General features: G+C 40.1%; 1 protein-coding gene and 1 long non-coding RNA gene across 5 annotated transcripts in view; one reads left to right on the top strand and one right to left on the bottom strand.

The window, feature by feature from the left end:
• The window catches only part of USP53 (ubiquitin specific peptidase 53), a 28,803-nt gene extending 16,701 nt beyond the window's left edge, over window positions 1-12,102 (top strand). For all 3 annotated transcript variants that reach the window (XM_053975414.1, XM_053975412.1, XM_053975413.1), the window contains 4 exons: window positions 242-968; window positions 2,885-2,958; window positions 7,634-7,745; window positions 8,518-12,102. In XM_053975414.1, the coding sequence (XP_053831389.1) occupies window positions 242-968; window positions 2,885-2,958; window positions 7,634-7,745; window positions 8,518-9,520 (1,916 nt within the window). In that variant the 3' untranslated portion in view covers window positions 9,521-12,102. The remainder of the gene's footprint in view (window positions 1-241; window positions 969-2,884; window positions 2,959-7,633; window positions 7,746-8,517) is intronic.
• LOC128806111 (uncharacterized) lies at window positions 5,867-14,785 on the bottom strand. 2 transcript variants are annotated; one of them, XR_008436714.1, is made up of 7 exons: window positions 14,495-14,785; window positions 12,451-14,166; window positions 9,736-9,851; window positions 8,967-9,086; window positions 8,494-8,573; window positions 7,420-7,568; window positions 5,867-6,232 (listed from the first exon to the last, which is right to left on the bottom strand). It is a non-coding gene; the product is annotated as an uncharacterized LOC128806111 (long non-coding RNA). The 2 variants fall into 2 exon arrangements; XR_008436715.1 differs by lacking the exon at window positions 8,967-9,086.
• Window positions 14,786-15,856: the final 1,071 nt, after the last annotated feature.

Here is a 15,856-nt window from a genome sequence, read left to right as displayed (position 1 = left end):
ATTTGTAGAGATACTGTAAGAATCATTAAACAATATCAGTTAAATGACTGCTTCCACCCTGGAAGTGTTCAAGGCCAGGTTGGATGGGGCTCTGAGCAACCTGGTCTGGTGGAAGGTGTCCCTGCCGGTGGTAGGGCAGCTGGAACTTCTTATGATCATTAAAGTCCATTCCAACACAAATCATTCTATGAAATATTAACAAGAACTGTAATGGAACTTTTTTCCTTTTTGTTCTTGTAAGACTTGATTGGGGAAGACCATTCCAGTACTAAATCAGGGTCTCCTCCAGTTGGAAATGGACTGAGACACTGCGCAGATCAGCGGATCTACGGCAGCCAGGGAAGGGGGCCCTACAGGCATGACAACCAAGCACCTCACCAGGCAAAGCTTTCTGCACACGTGCTTGGATCAAACAAAACAGAGCCCTCTCCTGCTGGGGAGAAACCAGTGACAAGGACTCGCACCGATGGCGTCACTGGCTATGACACAGACACCAGCCAAGACTCCAGGGACAAAGGAAGTATGAGGAGCAGGAGTAAAGGTTGGAAACCAATGCGAGAGACACTGAATGTAGACAGCATTTTCAGTGAGACTGAGAAAAAGCAGCACAGCCCAAAGCACAAAGCAAACCTGAGCAGTAAATCTAAGCACGAAAAGGAGCGGGGCTTTAACCCCTGGCCAAAGGAGAACCAAATGCAGAAGGGTTTAATGACTATATATGAAGATGAGACAAAACAGGATACAGGAAGTCGAAGTTCACTAGATTCTGAGGGGAAAGGGAATGCTGAAAAAAGCAAGGGATTTACAGAGAGAAAAATCCATGGTGATAACTGGCAAATTCAGAGGACAGAATCTGGGTATGAAAGCAGTGACCATATCAGCAACGGCTCTGCAAATCCAGACTCCCCTATTATTGAAGGAATCAATACAGCAGATGCGAAGAATGTGAAGGAAAGTGCTTCCTGCAGGTAATGTTAGTTCTCTTAGAGCTTGCATAGGTTGTATTTATGGAAAAATAACCTGTTCTAATGTTTGTGTGTTCTTCAAAACCAAAACCACCCAGGAAAACATGCTTTGAAACTTGCTTGAAGTCAGGTATGTGGAAAGCTGTAGTGTATCTAGAAATAAGGGTGTGGGCAATTAAGTGTTCAATTTACCTTCATTCTGGTTCTCTTTGGAAGGCACTGAGCCAGTTACTGAGGCATTGAGTCAGAACTGCTAAGCCCTGCTGAGGGGCAGGGTGTGTTCATTTATAGTAATTGCTACACTTCTTTACTTTCAAGATTTTTAGACTGTGTGTAACTTTCCATCTGCCATGGAATAATACAGTGTCCATTTTAATCATACCTGTAACATTGGTTCAGGCCCTGACAAGGACATGGGAATGGCAGTAGGTGAATCTTGGGTGCTGTTACCAGTCATAGTGCAGAAATTCAGTTTTCTAGATCACCTCAGATACATATTGAACACTTGGTAATTGATTTACCTGTCTGAAATAAATCTTTGCTGAAAAGTGTAAAATTACTAAAACTGGTTGGACTTGATCTGAAGAGGTCCATTCCAACTTAAATTTATGTAATGCTTGAAAGTTAAAATCCTTCCACGTGCAGTTTTCAGTATTGTGTATCTCAAACTGTGTGTGGAATGTAGATCCTTCTAAAATCCTTTCATTCTTCTTTCAAGTCTTATTTGTATCTGTGAAATGGAAGAGCACAGTTGGGAGCCCAAGCCTAGTCTCTTTGATTGATCTAATTTGCTAGATCCAAGCAAATTTTCAGACATATATTTTCATGGCAACTTATTTCACAGGAAAAGAGAATGGCAAATAGCAGGATATGAAAGGGCCTTGACCTTTCTCCCCTTTGTCCCACTCTTTCCCTCCAAACTACAAAATTCCACTGTGCAAAAACCTGATGGGCTTTTATTGGTTAATGACATAATTATGTATAAAACTACTCCAACTCAGGGTTGCATTTTCAGTGTTTGATGGTTGCCTTAAACAGTGTTTTTGCACAGTTGAAACTGTCTCATTTTAAGCATGCCCAAGAGGCAATGGGGCACCCAAATGTGTTATTTTGTGAAAAAGAATATGATTAATTTCAAACAGTGTTGTTTATTAAGAAGCTGCATACGCTGTTGTTTAAACATTTGCCAAAGAAAGAAACATACTTTATCAAAATACAACTGACTTCCTGGGATTCCAGACGTGCTTTATATGACTGGTAATTTCAACTGGCTGGCAATACCTACTAGTTCCCTGCTAACCTTTCAGACTTTGTCTCATAAACCCCCCAAAATACAAATTGATTACTTGAAAGTTCTTTTAGAAAGTGGAAAGATTACTGTTTTCCATTCTTCATATTTCTTTCAGTATTTTTGTTGTTTTCCTGCCCTTTCAATAACAGGGTTTTTTTAAAATTGAACTTTTGCCCCTGTGTATCTTCTTCCTTGCCTTACTCTTGTAGAAAGTAGAAATTGGCAGAGTGTTTGTCAGCTCCCTATCAGGATTAATAATGCATGTTTTCTGCTTATTTAAACCAGCAAGATTTAGTAAATCCTCTGATAATTTTTTTCTCTCCTTTTGGATTTCTAGCTGTGATCTTCCAGTTCTATTCCAGTTTGAGGGGAAAAAAATTAAATGAAAATCCCTATGAATGAGATACCAAGTGGCAATCACAACTTAGAATAATATTTGTTATCAAACCAAAGAAATTAATAGCAAGAATAGCAAATTATCAAATTAGGAAAATGGACAAGATGGAATGTTGGTTAACAGGTTACACTTACTTAAGATATTTATACCTACAAATAAATTGGATTAGATGACCAGTGGTGTCTGTTCAACAGTTTTAATGCTGTAATCACATATATGCTTCTTTTACAGTGAACAGATCTTGCCAACCAAAAAAGCTGACAGTGTGGTACATTCAGTACCCCAGCAGAACAGAAGCTTCCATGGTAAGAACCCATATAAAAATTAGATTTTCAAAAACTATTGTAGATATACCAGAGTTTCTCTTCCCCCCAGCCACAAAACCCAAAAATCCCTAACAGAGATGACATGGTAATTTGGTGCACTCCTTGTGGTTTCCCCAAAAGCTTTGCTAGGAGATTTCTTGGTGGATACTAAGCAGGACTTTTTTTTAAAATGTCTGTGTGGACTGTGGCACCATTTGTTTTCCTCCAAGATATGAAGCAGTATCAGGAAGAAACACTTGTAATAAGGAAGTCTACTTCCTTTTACATACTGATATGTCTGCTGGAGTTTTATAAAGTTGATAAATGCCTTGGCATATAAATATTATAGGTCATCCTGAGGCCAGCCAAAATCATTATCTGTTGTTGCTGAAACAATGGGAGGGTGCTTGTACAAAGAGGGGCAATAAATATTAGGCCACTTCCTCAGGAAACATTTGATTTTTATAGATATCATACTTCTTTTCAAATAAAGTATAATATAGTTTCTCCAAGGACTTAAAGTGGGGGTGGAAGTGTTGCCATACCACTTCTACCTTTTCTGTCCTTATTCTAATTTATTTTTTAGTGCAGAAAGAGAACTAATTTGGTGTTTGCTTATTTTGACAACCCAAAACAAACAAACAAAAACCCAACCAAAAATGAGTAGCATATAATGCAAAGATCTGATTTGCATGAGATTTATTCTGCTTTAGTTCTGTACTATACCATTCCTATCAAACACAGTTGGATAGGAAAAAGAGAAAAAAAACTGTGAAAAATATTTAAAATACTCTTTAGGCATGAAAAATGAGTGGGTTAAAGCAATGAACTGTTCTCTGGAAAGAGTACTTAAGAATACTTAAAGCTTTCAACATGCATCCTACATTTTCTTTAAAAAAGTATAGTGATTCCATGTGGTCCTCCAAGATATCATAAAGAAATTGATGATAGGTGGGAACCTATTCAATTATTCTAATTCAGTAACTAACTGTTAAATAGCTTCTTATAAAAAAATGCATGTATTGAGATCCATTTTGGAAAATAATACTTCTAATGGAAGTGATCAATGGACCAAAAAGAGATCTGAATAATTTGATAATTTTACATTTATGTGAGGTTAAGAATTTATTTGGACTCAGTTTTTGGGTTGTCAAAAAGTGTGTCAGGACACCTTTAGCAAGGACAATAGCAATAATTTAGAGGTATCAGTTGTATTACCTTGTGTTCCACCTCTGAATATTAAGACCGAGACATGGATTGGTAGGTAAATACCAGACAGACTCCCAGAAAATAGGACTTTACAAAACAAATGCTCAGTCCTTTCTGAGAGAGGAATGGAATGTAAAAATCTTTGTTAGGCTCTCATGGCAACTCCAAAAAAAATATGTCTGAGTGGTTTTTTTGTGTGGAAAACTTCTTATGGAAATAATGTTGAACTTCTAACTATGCCCACCGTTTGTATAACTGTGCTTTACCAGCTCCTTGTTTTGTACTGGAGCTGAATGAGGCTACTGTTCAGCACTTGAGGCATTCTGTCCCTGACTTAACAAAAATAAACTTATTGTCAGAACATTATAAAGAAGGAAACACTGGACCACATGGTGATTGGGAGAGCAAATGGCTGCTCCTTACACGGGCAGTAAGCAGTGGATAACTGTAGTACTGAAACAAGGGTCCCACAAAGCCAATCCCTAAATTGTGTGGTCAGACTTGGCAGGAAAATGTAAATATTGAGTAAGCAGATGTAGTATCCATGATTTATATATATTATTTATATTAATCACTTTGTGTTTATGAAGTTTGAATTGGGCAAAATTTTTTTTGAGTATGAAGAACTTGAGACATGAACAATGTGAGGGCAAAATTTCCAACTCATGTTCTGCAAGTTAAAGAAAGATTACTAATTTTGATGGTTTTCCCATTGTTTTTTAATGGTTTTCCCATTGTTCAGTTCAATAGCATGTGACAGCTCAAACTGAAATCTAGAATAATTCTGAAGATCTGGTTAGTGTGTAAGAAGAATCCCAATTGCCTTTGCTTATGTGTCACTTCAGAAAGCCCACAAACCAACCACAATTCTGAAAAAGACAGCTCATATGCCTAAGAAAATTGTACATTTATAGTAATAATTTTAAACATGCAACTGCTCTTAAGGAAATCCAGTTCTTACCCTTATGGTGCAGTCAATGTACATTAATGTCAAGTTTAAAGAAATGAGAATTAAAGCTTTGTGCTTGACTGGAGTGTCTTTAAATGATAAAATAAAGATAGCTATGAAGGGTTTTGCAACTGAATGCTGCTCCAAAAGTAAAGTTTATAGAATAGAAGGATTTTTTTTTTACTTTTTTAAAAAGAAGATTGCTCACTGTATTTCAGAAATAATACGCCATTTTGGACAAGTTATAACATACTTACTTCCTTGACTGAGAGATTGTTATTCCACATTTCCAAAACTTCCAATAAGTTTTGCCTGTAATTTCAACGGAATGCAGAAAATGTCTGGGCTAAGAGAGAGGAATTCACCCACAAATATTTGTTACAATAAGTATTCTGCTTCGTTGCTGGGTTTTTTATTAACAACTTAGGGAATCTTTAAAAAAATTCCAGGAAACATGCAGTTAAAACCCATAAAGAGGAAGTTGAATTTAATGTAGAGTTGAGTTTTTGTTGGAGATTTTCATAGGGGTTTTGTATTTATTTTCATTTGGGATTTTTTCCCCACAGAAGATGGACTTGGTAGATTTTTGCACATGTTCTGTCTGTGTAAATGGAGATATATTAGAGAAGACCTTGGCGGTCCTACCTGTGGGCTTAGTTCTACCTGTAGAATGGATGTTAATCTCTTGAAAATCTGGATTGGCTATCCATATGTGAAAATAGATGTCTGTAAAGCTTAAAAGCAGACAGGTTTATATGTCAGAACCTTTCATTTATTGCTCGGCTCTTAATGACTCATTGATAAGGATGCCGGGCTCCAGCTGAGCAGGGCTTGTGTGTCCCATACTCAGGTTTGCAGAGAATGTAGAGCCAAAATTCCCAATCGAGCCGGCGTCTGGTTTTAACCGTGCATGCCTGTCCTGTCAGCAGAAGGGAAAATAACACATCTATTTTTATGTTCGCTGGAATTCCGCGGGCACAAAGCACCTGGCGCGGCTGATGCACCCTAGGGAACCGCTCGCTGGCCTCTGCTGCCACCTCCCGGCCGCCTGCGGCATTGCCCCGGGAGCCTGCGGGCTCCTCCGGGAGTCGGGCTTGGAGGGAAAATCATCACAGCCTGCAGCAGAATGAAATGTTTCTGTGTGAAATATTACCTCAGTGTTCGTTATCTCACTGTTAGGCAGCTCCGTGGCACACAAGCAGTTTTGAACTCTCAGGTTAATTATTTGTCCCGTGCATGGGCTCATTCAGTAAGAATATTTTCCCATAAATATTATTTCTAAGGTTGTGGTATTGTTTATTGTGACTTTTTTTTTTTTTTTTTTTTTTTTTTTTTCATCTCAAGACTAGAGGAAAGCCATATGGAGGCTTTGTCTCTTGAGCTGTGTGCTGCTTTAGCCTCTGCTACATGTGTTCTTGGTCAAAGATTTCATGTCTTTAGTCTCATGTCACCTAAACATAGGGCAGATATTGACCCCAAAAACAAGCATCACCAAACAGCAACACTCAAAGTTTTCACTTTAGTTCTGCTCTGTTGTTGGGGTTCATATGTTCATGAGTCTAAAGTTCTAAGATTTTAAATATTTAAACTTGGGGAAATAACAAGTGAAATAGGTGTAGCAGTTATGAGTGTAGTCTGTACATAGACAAAATAAGCCATTGTATTAATAATGATAAAAATAAGAAGCCATTCCTTTGAGTGGCTTCAGAGCAGGTGGCTAATATTAGTGGGTTAATCATGGCATTAGGAAGACTTGGAGTGTCTATCTCTCAACAAATAGACTGCTGCTTGTCACTTGCCAAGTGAGTGTTTTACGCTGTGTGGTGTTGACACAAATACTTTAATGCTTTCTTTATTTTCTGCTCACTAGGAGCTGCCTTGTTCAGAACTTATTATTTTCAGGGAATGATTCTTTGCCTGGGAATAAAAGGAACTTCTGGAGTGGGAGTGTAGTAGTGCTGGCCCAGGCACTCAATGTGTGTTTGGGGCACGTGGGTGAGAGTTCTCTCTGTCTGCCCAGTGTCACTGTGAGCCTTACAGTTGAGTTTGAGTTGTTAAAACCCACAAACAACAGAACAACCTAAACCAGCCCCAATCTCTGCAGTATTCATTCTGTTTAATTATTGTAACGCAAAATGAATTTTTAGAAGTCATACTTCTTATTTTGTCACTTAAATTACTTTGGATGTTTGAATAAACACCCTTTTAGGAAAAGCTTCCTTTGAAAGTATGCTTTTAGCCAGATTAAATATTAAGGTGGTCTTGAAAGTATGTCTACAGGACTTCAAAACTGTGATAATTACCTATTTTCTGGTAACAAGAAAATGCAGAAAATTTTCTCCAGATTCTAAGATCTGACCTTCCATGCAGATTATCTTCCAAATGGTTATTCTGATTAATCTCAAATCTTGAAAGAGATTGTCCTGTTGTATTTTGTTTGTTTGTGTAATCTCTGAGGAATTACAAAGAAAGAGTTGGATTGTTCATTTGTTAACTTTGAAATATTTTCTTTTCTAGCCCCAGATTTGAGGAAAGACCAGAACAACTCTGAAGTTATCTACAGACCTCATCCTCATGCTGGTTTCCCAACAGAATTACATTTGAAGGTGCCCAGTCCTCCAGTAAAGAGGTAACCAGTACTGGCATATTTCTCTGTAACAGTTTAAGAAATACTGATTTCTGTTATACTACAACGATTAATATTAAGCATTGACAAGTCAAGGCACTCAATATTTTTGACAAGCAATTCCTTTTGAATTTTGCATAACTGATGGGTCTAAACTCTCTCTGTCTTTAATTTTGATGCAGATGATGACACCAAATAGCTTAAATGGTTTGAAACCATCTTATCACAAACAGAAGGATTTAACATTTTTCTGTTTGGAATTATATGCAACATGCAGTGATTAACCAATTTGTGGTTCATGCAGTCACCCCATAAAGCTTTGAAAGGTTTGTCTGGAAGGGGGGGAAGAGTTAATTTGTGTTTAGAAGCTACTGCTGTATCTTGTTGCTTCTAATATGAACTCTTAAGTGCTCAGTATATCTCCTAAAAATGAAGAATATTAATAAAAATCTATCAACTTAAAGTAGCATCCAGTATATGACAAATGGATGTATCAGAGTCACAAGGATGTTTAGAAGACAGCAGAGGTCAGATTTGATTTAGTCCTGAATGTTGAAGGAATTTATCTTACCTTCTTGGGGCACATTTACATTTCAAATGAAAGAAACTCTGGAGTAAAACTCCAAGGGCTGTATCCTATTGAACAGGTCCTAACTCTTGTCAGATTGAATATTTCAGCAGTTTTACCAACGCTGTATTTGAAAAAATCCCTGTTATCTGAGCCTTTTCATATGTGTTTATGGATACTTACATCCTGTGTGGTTTTGTATTTTAGAGCTGAAATGCCTGACACCAACAGGAAATTTTTCCCATCATCAGCTCTCCAGCCAGCTGTCAAAGAGATTGTGAAGTCAGACAGCAGAAACAAGGCAAACGAGCTGAAACCTTGCGAGTGGCTTCACGCAGAGAGGTTTGAGAAGCTGAATGTGCCAGTGTATTGTGTGGACAGCGTGTCCCACCCCTTCCCAGACAATGTCTGTGGCAGGAAGCCCATCCACAGCGACTTTCCCCTCCCTGCCCAGCCGCAGTCCCATCACACAAGAAGTCTGTCCCATCACACTCAGGGTCCCAAGGTGGTGCTGGTGCCCTGTGCGCCTCAGAGCCTGCCAGAAAGGCCGGCGGTGCCGCCCGCCTCTCCTGGCGAGCACACGGGGCACCCGCTCCGGAGGGCGGATCCCCTCTGGGTGCCTGAAGCCGTGTACCAGAACATTCCTCCCCCCTTACCTCCGAAGAAATATGCTCTGAGCACATTGGCAGGATCAGAGAATAACTCGGTAGCAGATGTAAAATCAACGGAAGCGTTGCGAAATAGTCCATTAAGGCAAACAGGTGCACCTCCAAAATCTGCATCAGAAGCAAATGCAGTCCCAGCTGAACAAAGGCTTAAAGAGCCCTTTCCAGGGAACGAAGTGTTTGTTCATAAACCGGATTCTCCACCTCGCTTATCAGTTAATGAGTTCTGGACCGTGTCTGATAACATGTTGAAGAAAGGATCTCGTCACACGGGACCTAGCCCTGGCTACGCGTATGGGAACGACAGCATGTCCCTAACCACTTACTTCTCAGTAGACAGCTGCATGACTGACACCTACAGGCTGAAATACCACCAGAGGCCCAAGCTGTATTTCACAGAGAGCGGAAGCTTCCACAAGGAGAAGCATTCTCCAGCAGCCACTGGAGATCTGAATGCCACATACTCCGCCACTCTGGAGCCCAGGCATCCCACCCCCGAACAGAGGTACAAGGCAAATGCAGAAGGAATACACTGCAGTCGATAGGTTCTTCAGGAAGCCCACACCTGGATCTGACTTCAGCATTTCATGTAGTCTGTAAAGGGGCAAAACCTCACATCTGTGTGTGTGTGTTAACCAGGTACCCAGCTGACTGTACTTGCTTAGGAGTTGTGACTGTTCAAACAAATATGCAAATGGAGGCAAAGAGGTGCTAAACTTGTGGTTCTTGGATTTGTTACTCTAGTTGCCTTAATGCTTACCTCTGTTACTCAGCTTGTCTTCTTCAGTTTGTATTCCATGTGGTCCCTTGGGTGTGCACACCTTGCGGCAGCAGGTTTGGATGGATGTTATTAATTCCATAAGAAGATGTGGTTAGCTGCAGTGTAAGAAGTGTTCCTTCAGACTGTGGTCACTGTTCTTAGACTAACAAAAGGGATAAGCATGCTACCACAACTAATGCAGTACATGAAGTCATAACAGAGCAGTACTTATCCTCAGAGGTAGCAGTAAGTGACACGGTTTTTTCAAGCGATGTCTCTCAGAGTCTGTACTTTCACAAACCTTCAAGTGTCTTTAATGCCAGTTTACCCAGAGGATTTTTTATTTGAAAAGCCTTAATGATAATACTTCTTTAAAACCATTTTGGTTTGCAAGTGTTAAATTAGACTTTCAAAGGGAATTGAAGTAAACTTAATAGGAATGCTTTCCTATTAATACCTCTGCTCTGTTAGTGTATGTTTTTAAACACATTTATCAGATTTGTTCATCCTTTAAGCTGTATACTTTTACTTATTAAATTTAACTTCCTAAGTTACAAACCAGTATAACAGAGTAGGATGCTAATTTTAAATACAGAGATATGCAACTATGAAAGATTAATTTAGTAACATTTTAGAATTCCTACTTACGTTCAGTTCTGAATTATTCTACAATTGCATGCGAAGTCAATGCTGCTATTTATTAAACTCCCCTTTTTTTTCCAGTTTCATGGGAATCACACATTTGATTTTTCTTTTCAATTTTTTTTTTTTTTTTTACTAACATGTATTCCCATTTGGATCAGTCCCATACATGGATATGGTCTGCATTAGCAGGTTAGGCTGAATGTGCCACCAGACTGGTGGCTAGGGGGGGCATGGAAAGAAGAGGTTCCTCTTTCTCCGCTCTGTCACTCTGTCTCCAGTTTTGGCAGCTCTGGAATTTACCTTGGCTTTTGTTAACCTGACTTATCTCAGTAACAAGGAGGAAGATTTATTTGGCTTTTATCTGGTTAGTTAAATCAGTGCACAGAACCATCTACTGAGTGGGCTGAGGCAGCAGAGCAAAGCCTGGCACAACCTAAAAAGGTAACATTTTTCCATGATTCACATTGGAGTGTTAACCTGGGGTGCTGCTGATTACACCTAAACATCAATGCCTTTTATTATGAAAATAACAAGAAATCAGAAAAGTTTTTTTCATGTTTAGAACCTTATGTACATGTGTTTTAGTGCTTGAACCAAATTATAGCAATTGTTTAGCGTAATTATCCAAGGTAAACATTTAAACAGTTGGTTATTCTGTGGCAAGGCCAGGGTTTTTTAAATTTTAAATTACATCTACCTTGCAGTAGAACTGGAATATTATATATATGCAACAAACCGGGTATCTCAGATTAACCTTTCTACCTTCTTGATCAAAATTCGTTGTGGCACTTGGGGGAAAAAAAAATGAATTCTAGAATTTATAGTGGAAATACTATGCATGTTTCTGTATGGCTGCTAGTAAACAGCAACTTAAACAATGATCCTTTTGTAAGAAAATCAATTGAATACAAAGAACACTAAAAATGTAAGAACTTGGGTGATTCCTATTGTAATATTTTTAAGAGAGATTTCAGAACCTGTAAATTAAACTTTTCTAGTTCATCTAGCCATGTTACATAATATACATAGCCAGTTAAATACAACTGTCCTCTAATACCTGTGTAAAAACCAAGATTATAGGAATTTGTAAATAATGTATAATTTGTAAAATGTTTTGCAAAACACAAAAAAATCTTGTATTTGAAATGACAGTATTTTTATGTATGGATAACACAGCAACAACTGTGAATGATGTTAGAACACTTATTTTAAACATGCATAGCGATGCTGATACTTCTGTACCATGAGCAATATGAATGCCTCTTACTGACACCAATGAACTCTGCTCCCAGTAAGCACAACTGGTAAACTCCTCTCTAAAGTAGCTGCAGTAACTTAGGTGTACTTCAGTTTCCTTGCTTAGCTTGGAGCGATCTTACCAGACAGCTTCCTCTGTGACCCATGTTTACCAGGTATTTCATGATTAAATAGACAGCTAATCAAGGCACCTTCATTTTTATATTTGCCTCTGCACTCTATGTATGTATGTATGTAATATTTGCTAACTAATATGTGATAACTTGTTTTAACTTACCTAGGGTGCCTATTTATTTTTTTATAAATGTCCCCCCCCCAGCTATAGATTTGTATAAGAGCCTAGACAATTTTTGTAACAGTAAAGATATTAACAAGTCTTGTAATTAATATATTTTTCAGTCTTTAGAATTATTTACTTGCAAAGTTCTACTTGTTCAAAATATCAAGATAAAAATTTAAAGTCTTTGTCGTCTGTTCTTTTTGTGTTTCATGTTTTAAAAAAAAATTGGCTTTTCAGGAACTACATTTTTAAAGTGACAAATAATGCTGCTGCTGATGGTTCAAAATTTTTGTGGAGATGGTGGTTTGGTTACCGTTTCTGAACAGTAAAATTCATTTTCTGATGAAGTATGATGATGAATTCATCTTCTGATGAAGTATTTGTTAATAAAGCTATTAAATATATTAAGCTTTTTAAACAGCTATGAAATGCATAAAGCCATTTTTATACCATAATCCCACAGATTTGGTGACAAGTAATTGACAGATACATGAGCTACTTTACTATCTTTACTAGGGATAAGCAAAATTTACCTGGATCTCTGTACTTAGGAGCTCCATGTGCCTATGGAACACCTGGAGACCACTGCAACACCAGCCTGCACTTTGTTAGCTCTCAAGTTTTCTGAGATAAGCAAAATCTTTTATGTCAGATCTGGTTGAAGGAGAAAACTAAATTAATGGAAGATAGCTTGAAATTCAACTTTCTAAGCCTTTAAATCTCACCTGTCTTCCTTATCAAAAAAGAAATGGAGTAACATTACAGTCTTTTCCTGATTGTTCACTGGGAACTTCACTTGTGATATCATGCCAGAAGGGGGGGTATAAAAAGGTAGTGAATGTAGTGAACTTGTCTCTTTAATGGCCTCATTCAAAAACTGGAACCCCCATTCTGGTGTTTGTGAGAATGCAATCACAGTTCAGGGCTCCTGTGCACCTTGAGTCAGGATCATAATGATAAATGCCAGCAGGGCACAGCATCTCTGTTCTTACAGCACAGGGCTGACACACGAAACAAACTGCTGCCAACAGTAAAATTGTCCTCCCAATTAAGTAAAAATAAAAGGAAAGAGCATCAGTCTATTTTTGCATCCACAATCGTATTAATCCTATTAACCTCATCCTGGCTCATTTTCAGTTATTGTGTGGGAAGACACTGCACCACTGAACCACTCTGCACTTCCAAATATCTGCAATCCAGTTATTTTGTTATATGTACTCCTGGAAAAAAAACAAAAAACAAACACAACCACCAAGCATGGATTATACTTCTTGAAATTAGTATTCCCAAGGGAAAAATGCTAAGGATAACTGAATCCCCTTCATCCATAGCTTGAAAATTGTCTTCCCCCAAATGTGCCCTGACAAAAACTTCACTCCATGTGCTCAGCTTCTGTTTCTTTCTCCAAAGACTCCAAGAGACTCCTCCCTTTAACACAAGTTTGAAAGTCTCCCTCTAGTGAGACAGAGGAAATTGATGTTGAAAGCTTTTAATTACCTGTCACTGTCTACTTACACCATCTATGGATGGTGAGGAGGAGGGATCTTTATGTGTCATCTGTCAGTGACTCAAGGCTGCTCTTGTAAGTTCCTCCTTCACAGTTTCTGTGAAATGAGAAATTTCAAGGAAATGAGAACCTGATTTATCTTAATCAGTAAGTGAGGACAGGACACTGCTGCTGGGTTAAACACTGACATGTTTATATATGTATATATTTATATCTATAAATACTGAGCCTGAGAGGGCTCAGTAACTGCTGAAGGTAAAGAAAAAAACAGAGAAAGGTATTACAGAAAACCAACCAGCATCAACCCATCAGGGTTAACTTTTCAGAAGCAGAACAGCTGGCCAAACTTCATCTGTTGAGGGAACATGCCTGAGTTACAACTTCAGTGTACAGAAGAGCTGGGTTTTATTCTCAGCCACTCTGCAGGGTGTCCTTTCAGTGGATTTTATTCACACAGTGCATACTTCCATTTCTGCCCAACAAACCTTTAGGCACTAATCACAAAGCATAGTCAGTCTATCGTACGTAACCTGTGAGGCACAGTTTAGGACACACGAACAGAACACAGTAACACTTGTGACACAGAGATCTATCACAGTACAGTACAAAAATGTGCCTCCTCCATCCAGACTCAAGTGGAGTCCTGTTCCCAGTTGCTTATCCCGCACAAATGGCCCTCCTCTTCCACCGCCTGTGTTCATAAGGTGCGAAATAGGTGAGAATTCCCTTGGTGGCAACGGCCCTACAGGGAACAGAAAAGGTCTGGTTATGTTTGTAACGCTGCACGGTCCTTCAGAAGACACTGACATGTAAGGAGCATCAATCACACCTCCTGAACAAAGAGCGGGTAATAAATCTCGCAAACAAATACATAAAGCTGGGGGTGGTTTGGAATCAGTTTCACGTTTCCTGAGGCATTTGTGCTGCTGAGGCCTTCTGAGGCGGGGCTGTGAGAATGCCAAGGCTGTTCCCAGGGGCCCGCTCCTGAAGTGAACCCTTTCCTCCACGGGGCACAGCCCGTCGGGGCTTACCGACCGACAGACCGACCGCCCCCGAACGCCGCTCCTCACCTGGGCCGCGCCCTCAGGGCAGCAGGTAGATAAACAGGAAAAGCGCCAGGTCGAAGAGGATGAAGAGCCACAAGTCCAGCCAGTAGGACTGTCCCGATAGGGATCGTGACATCACCCGCCCACCATCGTCCTGCTCCCACTCCTGCCGTTCTGGCTCCCGCGGCCGCCGTTGCGCCGCCACCTTCATCTCCTCGGGGAAAGAAAATGCAGCGCGGCGGCCCCACCGCGCAGGCGCCAGCGGATCTTCTGGGTGCGGCACCAATGAGAATGGAGCGCACGTACCAGGGGCCACGCCCCGGCGGCTCCTCCCGCAACCCCGCCCCTCTCGGCTAAGGAAAGCTCCGCCCCCCCCCCCCCCCCCCCCCCCGCCTCAGGAAAGCTCCGCAATCCCCGCCTCAGCCGAAGCCTCCAGTTCCCGCCTCAGTAAAGCTCCGCAATCCCCGCTTCAGGCACCGCCCCGCCATTCCCGCCTCAGGCACCGTTTTGTCGGGTGGGCTCTTGAGGTAAAGACGTTGGAGACGGAGAGTATTTCTCCTTGTCCCTCTGTTTTGGGGAATAAGTGATGCTTGTTATAGATTCCCCAGTGCAGGTGACTGACATCCCTTCCTGGGCGCTGCTGGCTGCTGCTCCCTGCCAGGTGAGATGAGGACATTGGGGAAGAGCAGGCGGTCAGTCCTGTTCCACCGTGTTGGTCTTGTCCTGCCACCTTTGCCGGGGCTTGTGTGGAAATAAACACTGACAAATTCGTCTCGTGCGGTTCCTTGGAGAGCAGATGATGCTCTGAGAAAAACTAGAAAACCTTTTGGGAATCCTGTTGTGAAGAAATTCAGGAGAATGAAAATTGTTTTAAGATATACTCCTCTCCTTGAAGGTTAGTTGGAACGTGTGCACGGAACAAACGTGGAAAAGTTCATGTAAATAGCGTATTCTGTTGTGCTTTATGTGCACAACACACAGCTGCAGGAGTAACTAAAAATAAATGAAGTGGCACAACCTGATGCCACACTCACAGTGGGGATGTGCCCCCCTCAGTCCTTCCAGTGCACTCCATATTGAAATCAGGGTTATCATTTTCGTGTCCAGAGGAATGACCAGAAACCCAGGAGTGTGTCAAACAAAACCTTTCTCTTGGTAGCTATTACCCCCTTTTAGCCTCAATATTAGGAGATATTAAGATTTTATTAAGAGGGAAGGTAGATTGCAAGCAGGTGCTTCTGAACAGAGCTTACTGTTCTTAAACAAGCACTTAAGGGTAGCAGTTATCCTTTATAAGTTCTGTCAATAGAAATAAGGATGGATTTGTCTTTATATAGCAAGTATTGGTTAAGAATGTATAGTAAATTAAGTATGTTAGAAATTTGG

Source organism: Vidua macroura, chromosome 4, assembly GCF_024509145.1.
Source record: "Vidua macroura isolate BioBank_ID:100142 chromosome 4, ASM2450914v1, whole genome shotgun sequence".
Classification (NCBI taxonomy): Eukaryota; Metazoa; Chordata; class Aves; order Passeriformes; family Viduidae; genus Vidua; species Vidua macroura.
This window is presented reverse-complemented; position numbering and strand designations above follow the sequence as displayed.